The 16,249-nt window shown below is 45.7% G+C and overlaps 1 protein-coding gene across 1 annotated transcript; it reads left to right on the top strand.

Annotated features, from left to right (window-relative positions):
- Positions 1 to 2,379: 2,379 nt before the first annotated feature.
- Positions 2,380 to 14,796, top strand: KNSTRN (kinetochore localized astrin (SPAG5) binding protein). The gene is made up of 9 exons (XM_053889195.1): positions 2,380 to 2,924; positions 3,136 to 3,230; positions 6,354 to 6,483; positions 7,193 to 7,240; positions 8,909 to 9,014; positions 9,232 to 9,325; positions 12,354 to 12,415; positions 13,194 to 13,268; positions 13,991 to 14,796. The coding sequence occupies exons 1-9, from the start codon at positions 2,560 to 2,562 to the stop codon at positions 14,120 to 14,122; spliced, it is 1,107 nt and encodes a 368-aa protein (XP_053745170.1). The 5' UTR covers positions 2,380 to 2,559; the 3' UTR covers positions 14,123 to 14,796.
- The last annotated feature ends 1,453 nt before the right edge of the window (positions 14,797 to 16,249 follow it).

The raw sequence follows: 16,249 nt of genomic DNA, 5'->3' as shown, positions 1-16,249 counted from the left end.
GCGTATATCTTGGGGCGCTGAGATAAAGGAAGTCGACTTACAGGGTCCTCTAGGTTGGGATAATGTTAAGCTAAGGTTCTCTTTGTTCCCAGCAAAGTGTCATCCTTGAGGCAGCTGAGCTCCTAGAGGGAGGTCACTCTGCCGATTTCAAGGACTTGACAGTGGGCTGTAGGCAATAAGGGAATTTAATTTTTCATTTGCCTCAGTTTCCCACCTTACCATGGCAAGCACTTAAGCCCCTTTCCTTTGTTCTTGGGTAGCTGGGACTGTCCAAGGAACATCACACATATTCCACCTGGGGGGCAGGTGTGCTGGCCTGTATTTTACCCTCAACCTACCTCATGCTCCCTCATCAAAAGGATTCACCTGAGGCAGAATGAAGGCGATAGAAGGTGATGGAATACACCGCAAAGGAGCAGTGGGCAGGACAGCAGAGGGGCTGTCTGAAACAAGGCAGTGGGTGGGGGCTGTTTTTAAAGGCAGAAGGTGAGGAGGTGTATGGACTATGGAATTTTCCCTGCTTGTAAGCAGCCCATTGGGTAGTTAGGGCCTATGGATATTTTGAGGTGGGTGGCCTGACGGGCCGGTCAGGTGGTTGCTCTGGGCCTTTTCCACATTCTGTCTCTCAAGGCTGTTTGCCTAGAGGCGGTCTCTACAATCCTCACCGCTACCACCAGCCTTGCGGCCAGGCCACCATCATCTCTCATTTGAATGATTACAGTAGCCTCCCAGGCATCTCCCTAGTTTTGCCCTTGCCCCCCTTCAATCCATTCTCCATGAAGTAGCCAGAGTGAGCTTTTTTTTTTAATTTTTTTTTAACGTTTATTTATTTTTGAGACAGAGAGAGACAGAGCATGAACGGGGGAGGGGCAGAGAGAGAGGGAGACACAGAATCGGAAGCAGGCTCCAGGCTCTGAGCCATCAGCCCAGAGCCCGACGCAGGGCTCGAACTCACGGACCGCGAGATCGTGACCTGAGCTGAAGTCGGACGCTTAACCGTCTGAGCCACCCAGGTGCCCCCAGAGTGAGCTTTTTAAAATATAAATTGAATAACACTCTACTGCTCTAATATTTCAATGACTTCCCATTACTCTTAAGGATCAAATCTAATCTCTTTACCTTTGGCCTGTAAAGCTTGCTATTTGGCTACTTATCTCTCCGGCTTTATCTGTACCACTTTCCTCCTCTGTGTCAGCCTTGCTTGCTCAATCCTGCTTTGGGACTTTGCATTTGTCCTCCCTTCTACCGACCCCACATTGTTCATCAGATTAACTCCCACTCATCTTTCATTAATCAAACATAAGTGTTTTCCCTCACTATTCGATTTCAATTGGGTTTCCCAGGCTTTTGCTGCCATAGCAGTGTAGAAAATGTTGAGGTTCGGAGCCAATGGCCAAGAAAGAATTCTTGAGACATCTTCAGTGCAAAAAGGTGGTTTTATTACAGCACAGGGACAGGACTTGTGGGCAGAAAGAGCTGCACTGAGATTGTGAGGTGTGGCCGATGATACACTTTCAAGTTGGGAGGGGTTAGGAATAGCACAAGCCTCCAAGGTATTTTGAAAACCTTGAAGGTTTCCAGGATTCTGAGGCTAGGAAAAGTTAATTTATTACTGTTTAGTAAAATCTCAGCCATAAGACCCTTCAGATGTATATCAGTGGGTCATATTCTTGGAGGATGATTGCTAACATACATTTGGGGGGGGGGTAGAGATAAAAGAAGTTTCCAAAGGAATTTTTATATGTTAGAGTAGACGTACAGGATCCTGGAGGTTGGGTAATGTTAAGCTAAGATTGTCTTTTGCCCTTAGCAAAGTGTCATCAAAGCAGCTGAGTTCCTAGAGAAATGTCACTCTGCCTATTTCAAGAACTTGTCAATGGGCTATCGGCAGTGAGGAAATTTAACTTTTCATTTGCCTTTGTTTCCCACATCAATTGTACATTGTGCTTTTCCTTCATAGTTTTACTACAGTTGGTAAATATGTATTTATTTGGTTTTCTTCCCCCCACTTAATTGAGGTGTAACTAGTGTTTGTGTGATTATTTGTTTATCATTTTCTATATTGTAAACTCCAGGAGGGCAGAGCCAGTCAGTCTGGGTATTTGTTGCCCCACCCCCATCTGTCCTGTTAGAAGAACGGTCTGGCACACAGCAAATGTTCAATAAATATTTATTGAGCGAAATGAATGAGTGCTTTAAGAGCTTGAGTACCCTCCCCTATTCTCTAGGAGTAGCTCTGAATCTCTTCTTAAAATCTGGGTAAGTGTTTGGGTACCTGGCTGGTCCAGTTGGTAGAGAATATGGCTCTTGATCTCAGGGTCATGAGTTCAAGCCCCAGGTTGGGTGTAGAGCTTACTTTTTTTAAAAACGGGCGGGGAATCTCCATGTGTTATTACAGTTAGGACTGAGGGCAAGTGCCTGAGGTATTTCTGTCCACAGATCCTCTTTAAACGTCACCTACCACTCACCACTCTCTGCCTATCCAAATGCTCTGCGCTGTCCCAATCAGCATGCAATCTCCCTAACAATCATGGACCAAATAAAGAGAAGGATTGTGACATGGACTCTAAACGTGACCGCATTTGCGTCTCAAGCCAGGAATATGACGCCCACAGCTCATTGCTCCTTCCAGGCCCGCAGAGTGCACCACTTCCCTCCCCTGCCCAGACCTGGGGGCTCCAACACCCAAAGCCTAGGAGCCCAGGCTCCGGCCATTCTTTTGACCTGCCGTACAGCATGGCAGCCCCCAAAGGCGTGGCCCAGGGCACTGATAGACGTACAACATGGCCGCCTACAGGAAGCACACCGCACGCCCTCCCGCCCGGCCACCGGAAGTTTCCATTTGAAAGCCAGGCGGCAGACCGGGTTGCTGGTGCGGCAGTTACTGCGGAGCAGCTTTTGAACCAGAGCGACGAGGGCTGCGAGTAGGAGCTACAGGCGCCTGGGTTCGGTTGTCCCGGGGCGAGAGACGGGGCTGGATGTCGGAGGCGGGCGGGATGGACTGGGAATGGAGAATTTTCTTTCTCCCGACTTCTTACCCGGGCCCGGACAGGCCAGGTCGCCCTCTCCCGGGGCCTTCCACCTGCTTGGGCCCCCTGGCCCACCGCAGGCTAACATTCGATTCGCACCTTCCAGGGCCCAGCCTTGCCGCCTCGTTACGATGACCAGCGTGGTTAAGACAGTGTACACCCTGCAGCCCCCCGCTGTGCAGAGCAGCGGCCTGCCGGCAGGTGGGTATCAACGCCGCCCTGCGGACTCGCGGAGGTGGTCTAGCCTAGGAGTATGAGGGCTTAGATTGGTGGCCGGGAAAGGGGGAGGCCATTCCATTGGCTCTGACACCTGCTAACTCCCCCGAAACCTGGCTAAATTGCTGATTGTTCCACAATTTATTTCCTCAAGCTAGGAATCCCTTGTTAAGCAATTGCTCGTTTTGTTTCCAGAGTTGGGCTATCTGGCTGGACCCGATTTGTTACCTGGGAGAAGAGAGGAGAGTCTGATTCTTAGAGGCCCCAGGGTTCACCCACGTCTAGTTCACATTTGTAACTGCACAGTATCTCTTATGTAGTATGTTCTCAGTGTTTGTTGGGTGAAATGAGGGAGAGGGGCCAGGCCTAGCTGGAGTTTTCCACAACCTTGGGAGAAGAGAGGATTAAAAACAATTTTTGATTCCTTTGACATCCTGCTTTGTGTTACTGGGCTTGTGGTTGGAAGTCATCTCCTACAATCTGCAGTTGTCCAGCTGAGTAATCTGGAGAGCGTAGCATATAATAGACTTCAAACATCAGAACCTGTTGTGGGAGATTTTGAAACAGCTTTATTAAGACTCGTTTCCAGGAGACTGCCACTGGTGGGTGAGCAGTAACAGGATTGATCTGTGAGGTAAACAGGCTTGTCTCCAAAGGCTTAAAGGTTTTTGTTAGTCTCATGTGGCCTCAGAACACCTAAATGGTAACCTGGCTTCAGCAGGACTAGGAGTCTCTGGGGGAGCTGGAGCCTGGCCCCTTTACCCTGCCTTTCCCTTGGAGAACAGTGACCATCCTTGGGTGGAAAATGACGGGCTCTCCCCAGACAAGTTGGGAGTTTTCATCTCAGTTTTCTGTCCCTGTCCCAGCTTTATGATCATATATGACCAAAACAGTTTAACGTTTTAAGGCGATCTCCTAGGTTTTTTGTTTTGATTTTGGGCATCAACTCGTTTCTAAGTTTTAGTTTTCCAACTAGGTAACATACACATGTTAAAAATCCAAAGTTAGAAAACAATCTGCGGTAAAGAACGAGTCTCCCTTCCTTGACACCAGCCACCCAGTTCCCCTCCTTAGCGCCTCTCATTTCAAGAAGACAGTCTTTGTTAAATCCTGCTAAATTTTTCCTACAATGCAGCCCTTAGGTTCTAGCAAGTACGGATTATTGGATCTGCTTCCAGTCAACGAAGAGTTGTTAATTTTGATCAATTTACTATTAAGACCCTTTCTCATGGGATATATTTGTTACCGTGTAGAACTTCATACCTGAAATAGGATGTTCCCCCAGGATTACCTTTTACTTCAGACAAAGACCTGGGGCACCTGGCTGGCTTACTTGGTAAAGCATGTGACTCTTGAGCTCAGTTCTGAGTTCAAGCCCCACATTGGGCATGGAGCCTACTTTAAAAAATAAATAAAAACAAATAAATAAAAACATGCGTACTTCAGAGACTTCAAAAAGAACCTTTTTTTTTTCCAACATATGAAGTTTATCGTCAAATTGGTTTCCATACAACACCCAGTGCTCATCCCAAAAGGTGCCCTCCTCAATACCCATCCTCCACCCTCCCCTCCCTCCCACCCCCCATCAGCCCTCAGTTTGTTCTCAGTTTTTAAGAGTCTCAAAAAGAACCATTTTAATCTTTGCTTTGTGGGCACGAGAATGGAATATAGGGTATAAGTGCCCAGTGAGTGTACCTATAAATGAAATCATTTGTCAGCCTGAGAAATCATATTTATTCCAAACTATTGTGCAGCTAAAGTCATCACAACAAAATCTGTGTCAAATACAGATACCAGTTTCCTAATGCCTGTGATCCAGTGCTTTGTACCTCGTTTCTTCAACTTGATTTGTTACAGCCCTTAATTTAGGTCAAGCTGAAGGAGCCATTTTACACTGAGCAAAGTGAAAGTTGGTTTAAATTAGAAAATCCGTGGGGGGAGAGGTGGAGAGGCAGCGTATAACTCCAGAACATGTTACTTGAACTTGCTGTGGTCTATAAATGGTGAAAAGACTGTGTGGTGGAGGGCTGGCATAGGGACTAGGGGGAAATGCTCCTCTCTGGGGCAGAAGCGTGTCATGGCAGGGCCACTTCTCAGGTTATCTGGCAGTACCCTAGCAAGATTGGAACAGAATGTCAACTAGGGAACCTCTACACTTAATGAATAAACAAAAGGGCTGAAGTAAAGGCAATCATCATGAAAAGGGGAAAGAAGGGGCACCTGGGTGGCTCAGTGGGTTAAGCGCCCGACTTTCAGCTCAAGACATGATCTCACGATTCATGAGTTCGAGCCCCATGTCAGGCTCTGTGCTGTGTGCTGACAGCTCGGAGCCTGGAGTCTGCTTAGGATGCTGTGTCCCCCTCTCTCTCTGCCCCCTGCCCCCCTCTTGCACATGCTTGCTCACTCCCTCCCTCCCTCTCTCTCTCAACAATAAATAAACATTAAGAAGTTAAAAAAAAAAAAAGTGGCGGGCGGGGGAGAAGACTAGAGGAAATCATTCAGAAATGGTGTATGAAATATCGTCAAGTGTGAAGTTCTGAAGTGTTCTATATGTTCCGCAAGCGGGTACCAAACCCCTGTTAATATGCTGGATACTCTCTAGGCGCTAGGGACACAAAGACATCTCAGAGTATTTAGGGAGACTGGTCAAAACAAGTGTGTGGCAGTTCAAAGAGAACCTCATAGCAGCTTGAGTGTAGCCTTGGGAGAGCAAACTGAATGCTTAGGAGCTTAAGGTGGTTCGATTCCACTGGAGATGGATGAAGGATTCAGCTGTGTTTTGCCCTGCTGACGGCCACACTGGCTCGCATTTGGCTCTTTGCTTGTATCAGCCTCCACTTTCACATCTGTGCCCTCTGGCCGTTCACTTTGCTGCACCATCAAGCTTTTGGCTGTCCTCAAACACATTGCACTGTCACATTTGAAGAGTTTTAGTTTCCATCCCCGATTATTCTCGAACTCTTATTCTTCTGAATTGATCTCCACGAGTTGTGGTTGGCCAGAATGAAAATCCAAGTGTCCGACGACCTGGAACAGAACTGTTTGTTATAGAGTCGCAGCTATTGGGTCATGGTGCTTGAGTCTTCACCCGCTTGCTTTCCTTTGCAGACACACAAACTCGAGCCCCTTCGAAGAGCCTCTTACCAGTGAAGTCCAAAGAAGTGGATGTTTCCAGGCTTCATTCAGGAGGTGCAGAGAACGATGTTACAAAAATCATCAAACCAAGACGAGAGAACGGGTGAGAGTCAGAGCATTGGTATCCAGTGAGAACCTCTTGCTAGAAATTACTCAGCATGAAGATTTAGAAAGTAGGGTTTTTGAAAGCAGTCGATCAGTTCTGAAGAGGCCCAGCAAGGGTTAAGATAAGAGGTACTCTTTCCTCTCTCACCACTTGCTCTGAGTGTGCAGACAGCAGTACTGTGGCCAAACACCAGCCCTAAGTGGTGGTCGGAGTGGGTGGGGCTGCTTGCTAGCCTAGGTTGCTGGTCTGAGCACAGTCCAGCCCAGGGAAGTGTGTGCCCCTCCCTCTTCTCAGTTCCCATAGAAGCAAGGTTGACATGAGATAATTACACCGTTTTGAGCAGCAGCAGGTCTGTCGGGTGGTCGAGGTGGTCAGGAGAGGAGCCCATTCCCTATTAATAGTCTGGGCTGAGACAAAAGTGCAAGGACCCTCAGAGCTTCTCAAGCGTCTGCTGTTTGCATTCTATGGAATCTCTGGTTCTTTCCTCAGAAAACCAAGCTCTTTGTTCTGCCTTGTTTACCACACATGTAACAATGCCACAAGTCTCTGATTTCTCTGTTGTTTCCTTTTTTAATTGAGGTATGTTATTAACACATTATATTAGTTTCAGGTGTACAATATAATGATTAGGTATTTGTGTATGTTGCAAAATGATCACCACAATGAGACTAGTTAACATCCGGTTTCTTTGTTTTTGCTCCTCTAGGCAGGTGAAAGCTGCAGACACTGCCTTTAGGAGGAACATCAGAAAAAGGTGAGCATCGGGGTAAATGAAAGCTGGCCACTATTTTGGGGTGGTGGATCTCAGTCGCGTACCTCAGAATCGCTCATGGGTTCTTGTAATGTGTTATAGTCTGGGTGCCATCCCAGAAAGTTGAGTGGAACTTTCAGGGATGAAGCACAGCCAAGTTTGAGAACCACTGTCAGGGCAAGGATCAGTGATGCTACCATCTTGAGAACCAGACGAGCTTTCTGGGCTCCATGCCAGGACCACTGCTAATTGGAAATCAAACCCAGCTAGATAGCCCATCAATAGGAGCGTGAGCCTTCAGGATAGGAGGCACTGCATGTGGTTAGTGACTTTGAGATGGGGGTGATGGTGGTGGTGTTAGAATCCTGGGGAAGGATCCATCTCTCTGTTTGAGGCTAGCTTGGGTGTTTCGCAGTCCTGAAGACAGAAATAGTGCAAGCTGGAAAGTTTGTAGAAATAGGTTCTGATTCCAAATCTAATTCCAGATAGGTTCTAATTCCAAATCTATAATAGATTTGGGTATGTCTTAAAAGTTCTGAAGATAGGAGCACATGGCCAGCTTAGTTAGTAGAACAATGCAACTCTTGATCTCAGGGTTTTGAGTTCGAGCCCCATGTTGGGTGTGGAGATTACTTAAAAATAAAATCTTTAGGGGGCGCCTGGGTGGCGCAGTCGGTTAAGCGTCCGACTTCAGCCAGGTCACGATCTCGCGGTCCGTGAGTTCGAGCCCCGCGTCGGGCTCTGGGCTGATGGCTCGGAGCCTGGAGCCTGTTTCCGATTCTGTGTCTCCCTCTCTCTCTGCTCCTCCCCGTTCATGCTCTGTCTCTCTCTGTCCCAAAAATAAATAAAAAAACGTTGAAAAAAAAATATTAAAAAAATAAATAAATAAAATAAAATAAAATAAAATAAAATCTTTAGGGCACCTGGGTGGCTCAGTCGGCTGAGCATCCGACTCTTGATTTTGGCTGAAGTCATGATCCCAGGGTCATGGGATCAAGCCCCACGTTGGGCTCTGTGCTGACTGTAGAGCCTGCTCAGGATTCTGTCTGTCTCACCCTCTGCCCTTCTCCCCTGCTTGTGCTCTCTCTCTCTAAAAAGTACAGGGAAGCCTGGGTGGCTCAGTCGGTTGGGCGTGACTCTTGATTTTGGCTTAGGTAATGATCTCATGGTTCTGAGATCAAGCCCAATGTTGGGCTCCGTGCTGATGGCATGGAGCCTGCTTGGGATTCTCTGTCTCCTTCTCTCTGCCCCTCCCCCATGCTCTCTCTCTGTCTCTCTCAAAATAAATAACCAAAAAAAAAAAAAAGTAAATAATAAAACCTTAAAAAATTTATGAAGATAAAGTACTATTCAAGAAGGACTCTGAGGGCATCAAAAAGAGAGGTTGATATTGATCATAATGGCTAATATTTATTAGGTATTTACTGTGTATCTGTAGCTGTGCTAAGAATTATTACATGTATTCTCTCTCCTTTTTCACAATAATGTTATGAGATGTGGGTATTACCCTAATTCTAGAAATGAGGAAACCAAGCCTCAGAGAGGTTATGTAGCTTACTGAAGGTCATAAACTATTAGATAATGAAGCCAAGATTCGAACTCCTGTTTGTGTGACCCTATAACCCATTTTAACCCCTCCACTGCTTCATACAAGCACAATTATCATTACAGCTACAAGCCACTGAGCAAACAGAAATCAGAGGAAGAGCTCAAGGATAAGAACCAGCTCTTAGAGGCCGTCAACAAGCAGCTGCACCAGAAGTTGACTGAAACTCAGGTGAGAGACCCACCAGACCTCTGTCATCACTGCACTGGGGAATGCATGGAATCCCGAGGGACGGCCCCTTGGGTGGGAGCAAGCTTGCAATGCCCAGGTGCCCAAGGGCAGAAGGGGAAGACACCGGGTGTGGGCTGTGGCTGTCCAAGAGTAAGGGCAGCAAAACCACCCCCACAGAGTGGAACAGGCCTCATCTGTCTGCATGGCACCCCGATAGGGAGAACTGAAGGACCTGACCCAAAAGGTGGAGCTGCTGGAGAAGTTTCAGGATAACTGTTTGGCAATTTTGGAGAGCAAGGGCCTCAACCCAGGTAAGAGACGGTACACAGTTGCCTTCAGAGGAGTCAGTGCACCTGCCGCCTCCTGGGCTGATTGTGGACTGGCTGTCAGGAGTCCGGCATGGCATCAGCTGGTCCATTTAGTGCAGGGGTTGCTTAGCAAAACCCTGAAGATTTGGAGGAGTTTTTCTTTCTTTTTTTAAAGATTTTTTTCTTTTTGTTTTTAAGTCATCTCTATACCCAATGTGTGGCTTGAGCTTATAACCCAGACATCAAGAGTCATATCCTCTACCGACTGAGCCAGCCAGGCACCCCTGGAGAAGCTTTCCTTTGTTCCCTTGTGATGTTGACTTAAACCAACAGAATTTCAGATAGTTGTAGAGAGAGGATTATCTCTTATCTGAACACTTTGTGCCATTCATTTGATGCTAACAAGTATGACCTTGCAAATAGATCAGAAATATTTCATTTCTTTCTTTTTTTTAATTTAAAAACTTTTTTTTTACGTTTATTTATTTTTGAGAGAGAAACACACACACAGCACAAGCAGGTGAGGGGCAGAGAGAGGGGGAGACCCAGAATCCAAATTAGGCTCTAGGCTCTGAGCTGTCAGCACAGAGCCCGACGTGGGCTTGAACTCACGAACATGAGAGATCATGACCTGAGCTGAAGTCGGATGCTAGCCAGCTGAGCCACCCAGGTGCCCCACATTTCTTTCAAGGCAGATAGCAAACAGGGTAAATTTCCCAGGTGGGAAAAGATAGAGGTGACACTATTTCAAGAGTTCCTAAACCTGGCTGATCAGCAGAATCACAATAGTTAAATGTGACTTTTTTTTAAATATTTGTTTATTTTTGAAAGAGAGAGAGAAAGACAGGCAGACAGCACATGAGTGGGGGAGGGGCAGAGAGAGAGGGAGACAGAGAATCCCAAGCAAGAGCCAGGCTCCGAGCAGTCAGCACAGAGCCTGACGTGGGGCTCGAACTCAAGAACTGTGAGATCATGACCCGAGCTGAAGTTGGACACTTAACCCACTGAACCACCCGGATGCCCCTTAAATGTGATTTCTATTCTGACCCTGTCCCTAGAAAGCAGAGTCTGTAGCAAAGAGGGGCATAGAAAAAGGAATTGCTGAAAGACTGTACTCAGACTGAGTTGAGGAGCCTGAGAATACCAGGTAAAGGGGCCCAGGCTTCTTTGAATTCAGGGACACTGGCTTTGAATGCTGCTGATTAACCTGTGCATTTTAGTATATATTCTTTATAATCACCATATATGTTTTTGTATAATTTTAATTTGCGATATATGTGCACTACTTTTACCAAAAATAATAATTTATTAAGCCTGAAAAGATTTTTTTTTTTTTTAAAAAAGACACATTTATTCAGCATCGTGGTCAGACTATTACATTTAGCAATCAACAGCATGGGTGCAAAAAAAAAATCTACATTAAAACCCTTTGTTGGAATGCTTTACACTTTCCACAGAACAAAAACTAAAATCACCTATGTTAAACAATTAGTCACAAATACAATCCTCGAGTTTTTGTCCATACACACGAGTATTGTCTAATAAATGTCTTCTTTGTAGCAGCTAGGCCCTGCCACCACTGTGCTTGGCTGAGTTCACAAATCTGTTGTAACCTGTAGCTTCCCTGTCACTTCTGTGGCTCTCCCCTCCTGCTAAGCTTTGTTTCCTGGCAGTAATTAAAACCTTCTGCCACTGCCATAGCTACTGCTGTTGCTGGAACCATCATAGCCACTTTGGTTTTGTGGTTTGGCAAAGTATTGGCCTCCACCACCGTAGGGACCAGAGCTTCTGCCTCCAGAATTTGAAGACTGACTGTTGTAATTGCCAAAATCATTATAGCTTCCGCCACCTTCAAAGTTGCTTCCATCGATACCAAATCCGTTATAGCCATCCCCACTGCCACCATCCACCATCACCTCGACTGCCACCAAAGCCACCTCACCCACTGAAGTTTCCTCCACAGCCAAAGTTGTCATTCCCACCAAGAACACCTCCACGACCACCACCAAAGTTTCCAGAACCACTTCGACCTCTTTGGCTGGAGGAAGCACTAGCCATCTCTTACTTAGATGAAACTTTCCTTACTTTACGGTTGTGGCCATTCACAGTATGGTATTTTTTGAATGACGATCTTGTCTAGAATCATGGTCATCAAATGTTACAAAAGCAAAGCCTCTCTCTTTTTGCCACTGCCTCGGTGAGTCATGATTTCAATCACTTCAGTTTTCCCGTACTGTTCAAAATAATCTCTTAGATGATGTTCTTCAGTGTCTTCTTTAATGCCACCGACAAAAATCTTTTCCACAGTTAAGTGGGGACCAGGTGTTTGAGAAGCTTCTCTCGAGACAGCCTCTTTGGTTCTACAGCTCTTCCATCCAACCTTGTGTGGCCTTGCAGTCATGGCTGCATCTGTCTCTTCCACAGTGGCCTACGTGACAAACCCAAAGCCTCTGGAGCGCTTGGTGTTTGGGTCTGTCATTGCCACACAGTCCGTGAGCATTCCCCATTGCTCAGAATGGCTCCTCAGACTCTCATCCATTGTCTCAAAGCTCAAACCTCTGATGAAAAGCTTCCATGGCTTTTTAGGCTCTTTGGGATACTCTGACTTAGACATGACAGCGGTGTGGAGCTGGGAGCTGTGGACAGCGGAGCGGAGGGGAGACTTTAAGGATGCTTAAAGGCAGCATCCACAGGCAGAAAGCCGGAAAAGCTTTTAAAAATAGTTTTTTGTATTGTCAATGAAACAGAAAAATCCAACCTTTGCATTTTCTCTAGACAGATTTTCTGCTGAGCTGAAGAGAAAGCAGACTGAACTTTTGACCATATCCAAAACTAGAACAGAGGGAGGTAAAATAAAGCTCGGAGGGTGGGTGTAGGTGACCCTGCCAAGGTGAAAACTCAGGAGACAGTCAGGGACCAGACACTCAGAGAAGTTTCCCTCATGAGTATTCCTATACTTGTCCGTGGAGGGGTTTTTATTTCTGTTTAAGGTGCAGTTCCCTAAGCAAGCTGACTCTGTTGTTTGTATCAGTTTTAGGCAGTGAGACCCTGGCGTCACGGCAAGAAGCCACCACAGATCACACGGACTCTATGGTGAGGGCATGGGTGTGAGTATGTGGGGGCCAAGGGACCACGGGTCTCTGCACAGCTAAGAAAGTCTCTGCCATGTGCCCAGCAAACCCCAGGAAGCAGCCTTTGTTTCCATGATAGTGGAAGAGAGCCGTGGATATGTACTCGAAAAGCATATTTTACTTGGAAGGCAATTTTGTGCTTACAGATATGAGTGAGCCTGAGTTGAAAATATGCTACTTTGAGACACATAATAGGATGAACCTGTAGAGAGAACTTTCTGGTTTTTCTGTTCTCCACTTTACCAAATTTCTCCCCTTACCCATTTACTGAGAACTGTATGATGGAAAGGTGCAGCCTGAATTAAAATCGGCTTCTCTTTGGTTCTCTCCCAAAGTAGGAAGGTAGTTGTTCAGGGTTAAGTCTTTTGAGCTTCTCTGACTTCTTCACCAGGAAGATCAGTGGTCATATTAGAATAATAGAATACTCGAGATGGAAGCCTTCCTCCAGTCCCACAGGCTAGTAGTCACCTCTCCGGTGGCTACTGTGTTTGGACCACATTGGCTGTGTAACATAGAGCACCCGGAAGTGGGGTGATCTGTCCATCCTGTGGATTGAGTTCCTCCGGGGTGCCCACTAGAGAGCCTGCCACAAGTGGGGCACTCAATAGATGACTGAGCTAAGGGAAGGCTTGTTAGCAATCATCTAACCAACTTTCATTTTATATAAAGAGATTAGTTTATATAAAGCAAGTTTTCACCTATCAATAAAGATTTGTTATCACACTGTACTTTCCTTTTAGTTGCTACTGGAAACTTTGCAAGATGAGCTGAAGCTTTTTAATGAAACAGCCAAAAAACAGATGGAGGAGCTACAGGTGAGAGACAGATGTCACCCCGAGTCAGGATTACCATTTCCTACCACAGTAGGTGGATCTGTGGAGGACTCTTTCTTATTTACCTATTTATTTATCTTTAACAAACCACTTTTTAACGATAATGGATTTACCGAAGAGTTGCAAAGATAATACAGAGAATTCCATTCCCTTAATGTTAACACCATATATTATCGTAGTACATTTATCAACATTAAAAAACCAACATTGATGTGTTACTCTTAACTAAATCCTGAGACTTCATTTGTTTTCACCACTTTTTTTCAACCAGTTTTCTCTTCTAACGACGCAGAAATGTTCACAGCTACAGGGCTTGAGGCAATGTGCAAACACTAGATGGCTCAAAGTTAGAGGTGGGCCTGTGCAAACTGTGCTCTGGAAACTTGGTATCTCAAGGAAACCTGGAATAGGAAACCCAGATTCTTGGGTCTGGACTTCTTTGGATTGGTTGGAAGAATCATGGGATAGTACACTGGAACCTAGAGGATTTCGTGGCCCCACTTTAGATATAGGAGAGAGACCATCCCTAAAATGAGCACAGATGTACAAATTTAAGGTAGAAAATACAATGTATGTCGGTATTCTAATGGTCTTCCTCAATGGAAGAGAAGTATCATGTCCTGAGATGGTATTGTCTCCCATGTGAATCAAAGTTTTGTGGGTGTTTGTCTTGTTTGTTTCTTTTTGAATGTCTTTCCATGCAGGCCTTAAAAGTAAAGTTGAAGATGAAAGAAGAAGAGCGGGCCCGGTTCCTAGAGCAGCAGACATTATGTAACAGTCAAGTGCATGATTTTACAACAGCCCTTGAGGAAATGGAGCAGCTATTGGAAATGTGATAAAAAGCAGACCAGCTGGCTCCCTCTTGGGGTTAAACTCTCAGAGGAAGCCACTTAGGACATCTGCTTCTTGGCCATGACCTTCTAGGACTCACCATCCCCAGAATGAAAACAGTTTCTGCAGTAGGATTAAGGACAGTTGATGCCGGAATGGCGGTTCCTCCTTAAACAAGTGTTCCCAGCCTTTCAGATTGGTCGGCTCTCCTGAACCTCACATGTACGTAACTGAGGCCTACAAAGAGGGGGTGCCTGGAAGCTTGGATCAACCTTCTACGCAACAAAGCGGCAAGCCATTAGAATCAGACCAAATCAGTCATAGTCAGAGGATCCCAAAGGTAACATTCAGATGTGTAGGAAGAAAGCCTTAATTGTACAGAGGAGCACAGATGCTCCACAGGAGACATCACTGAGAAGCCATGCTAGACTTTCTAACTTGGAACACATTCTGTCTCATCCCGGTTGGGCTCTATACCTCATTGTAAATCATTGAACTTGAAGTTACTTAAGATGGCTTAATAAATGGGGGTGAAGGTATAGATAGCAATAACACCTACCTGAAACCGTACACCTTGGAGCTTTTAATCTAAATCACTTCCGTTTTTGGGGTTTGGTTTTGGTGATTTTTACGAAGTGCTACTTTTAAAATAAATATTTCTATAACTGTCCGGACTACACACTGAGAAATGGAAATAGCCTTTTAACTTAAGTATGTCCACTGAACACTCTTGAGCTAATCTAGTTAACACAGTCAAGACACTGATTTAACCCAGAATATTTTTCTTCTACTTAAGTGCCCTGTGGCTAGCCCTGCCGTCTTCCAGGAGCAGTAGCCTTCTGAGGGTGTGCCCTTTTAGAGCAGTGGGTGCCAGACTCCATCCACCAGGCATGTGTCACTAGCTGCCTGTGTCTTCCCTATATTCTTAAGCACGGTCACGGACTGCTGTTTGCACAGCCAGTCCTGGACCTGGCCCCGTGGATCCTTAGTCAGCTGAAGTCTGTGGCAGGCTTCCCTGCTGGCTTACTAAAGGCACAGCTATTTTCATTTCTTAGTTGATCAAGGCAGACTTTGGCTTTGGCTGTCTTCCTTTTTTTTTTTTTAAATGTGTATTTACTTTTCTTTAATGTTAATTTCATTTTTGAGATAGAGCGTGAGTAGGGGAGGGACAGAGAGAGGGAGAGCAAGAATTGAAGCAGGCTCCAGGCTCTGAGCTGTTAGCACAGAGTCCTACGCGGGGCTCGAACCCATGAACCATGAGATCATGACCTGAGTGAAGTCGAACACTTAACCAACTGAGCCGCCCACGCCTCCCGGCTATCTTCCATTTTTTTTCCTGCATCTCCCAATTTCTTCACCAAACTCCCATCTACTCTTGAGCATTGAGTCTGCCACCCAATCAAAGCAAGTAACACCCCCACCCTAACTTTCAGGGATGGCTAAATTTCTTTGCCTTCATACAAAAACATTCACACAGTTGGTTATGTCCCAAAAATTATGAAGGGGAAACCCAGTTACATAATTCTCACCAGTGATAAGGACTGAATATTCTACCCATTTTCAAAATGTTGACAGTTTAAAAGATTGTTTATCCCAATAATTTGAAATTGGCATTTCTGGCCAAAAAAAAAAAAAAGTTCTACTTCTTGGAAGGAGAGGAGGGGAAACTCAGCTGTGGGATCCTTACCTCCTTGTCAGCCCTCCCTAGTTAACACCTAGGAATGTAACTCAGTGGCTGTTACTCATCTTTCCCAGCACAGAAACCCCATTTACTCGTAGCTTGGGCTCCCAAGGGGCTTTCACCTCACTGTTCTTTGCACTCCCGAATGGCGTTTCTGCACTCTTGCCTTTGCCCGTTCCCTCCAACCTCTGCTCCATCTGCCTTTTGTACATGTGGAGGTGTTCTGGGTGTTTGATCTGGAGCCTGGATGAATTCATATATGTTATATTAACTCAGCAAATTGTGATCTGTACCCTCCACTTTGCTGGATGCTATAGGAAACTTTAACTCAGCATGGCATTCTTAACCTCAAAGATGCTTGTAATCTATTTGGTAAGACAACGTGCTGGTGACATGTAAGTTAAATAACAAGCAGCAATACTTTACTAACAGGGTTGTGTGATAGAGTTGT

The sequence above is a fragment of the Panthera pardus genome, unplaced genomic scaffold (assembly GCF_024362965.1).
Source record: "Panthera pardus isolate Hobbes unplaced genomic scaffold, ASM2436296v1 HiC_scaffold_24, whole genome shotgun sequence".
Lineage (NCBI taxonomy): Eukaryota > Metazoa > Chordata > Mammalia > Carnivora > Felidae > Panthera > Panthera pardus.
The sequence above is the reverse complement of the archived record's forward strand: the minus strand, read 5'-3'. Positions and strand labels throughout refer to the sequence as shown.

Bases quoted from the DNA above. Each gene is read 5' to 3' on its own strand.
- KNSTRN (XM_053889195.1), top strand. From the start codon at position 2,560: ATGGACTCTAAACGTGACCGCATTTGCGTCTCAAGCCAGGAATATGAC. The intron at 9,015-9,231 runs GTGAGAGACCCA...GCACCCCGATAG, and splicing joins AGAAGTTGACTGAAACTCAG to GGAGAACTGAAGGACCTGAC. The intron at 12,416-13,193 runs GTGAGGGCATGG...CTTTCCTTTTAG, and splicing joins CAGATCACACGGACTCTATG to TTGCTACTGGAAACTTTGCA.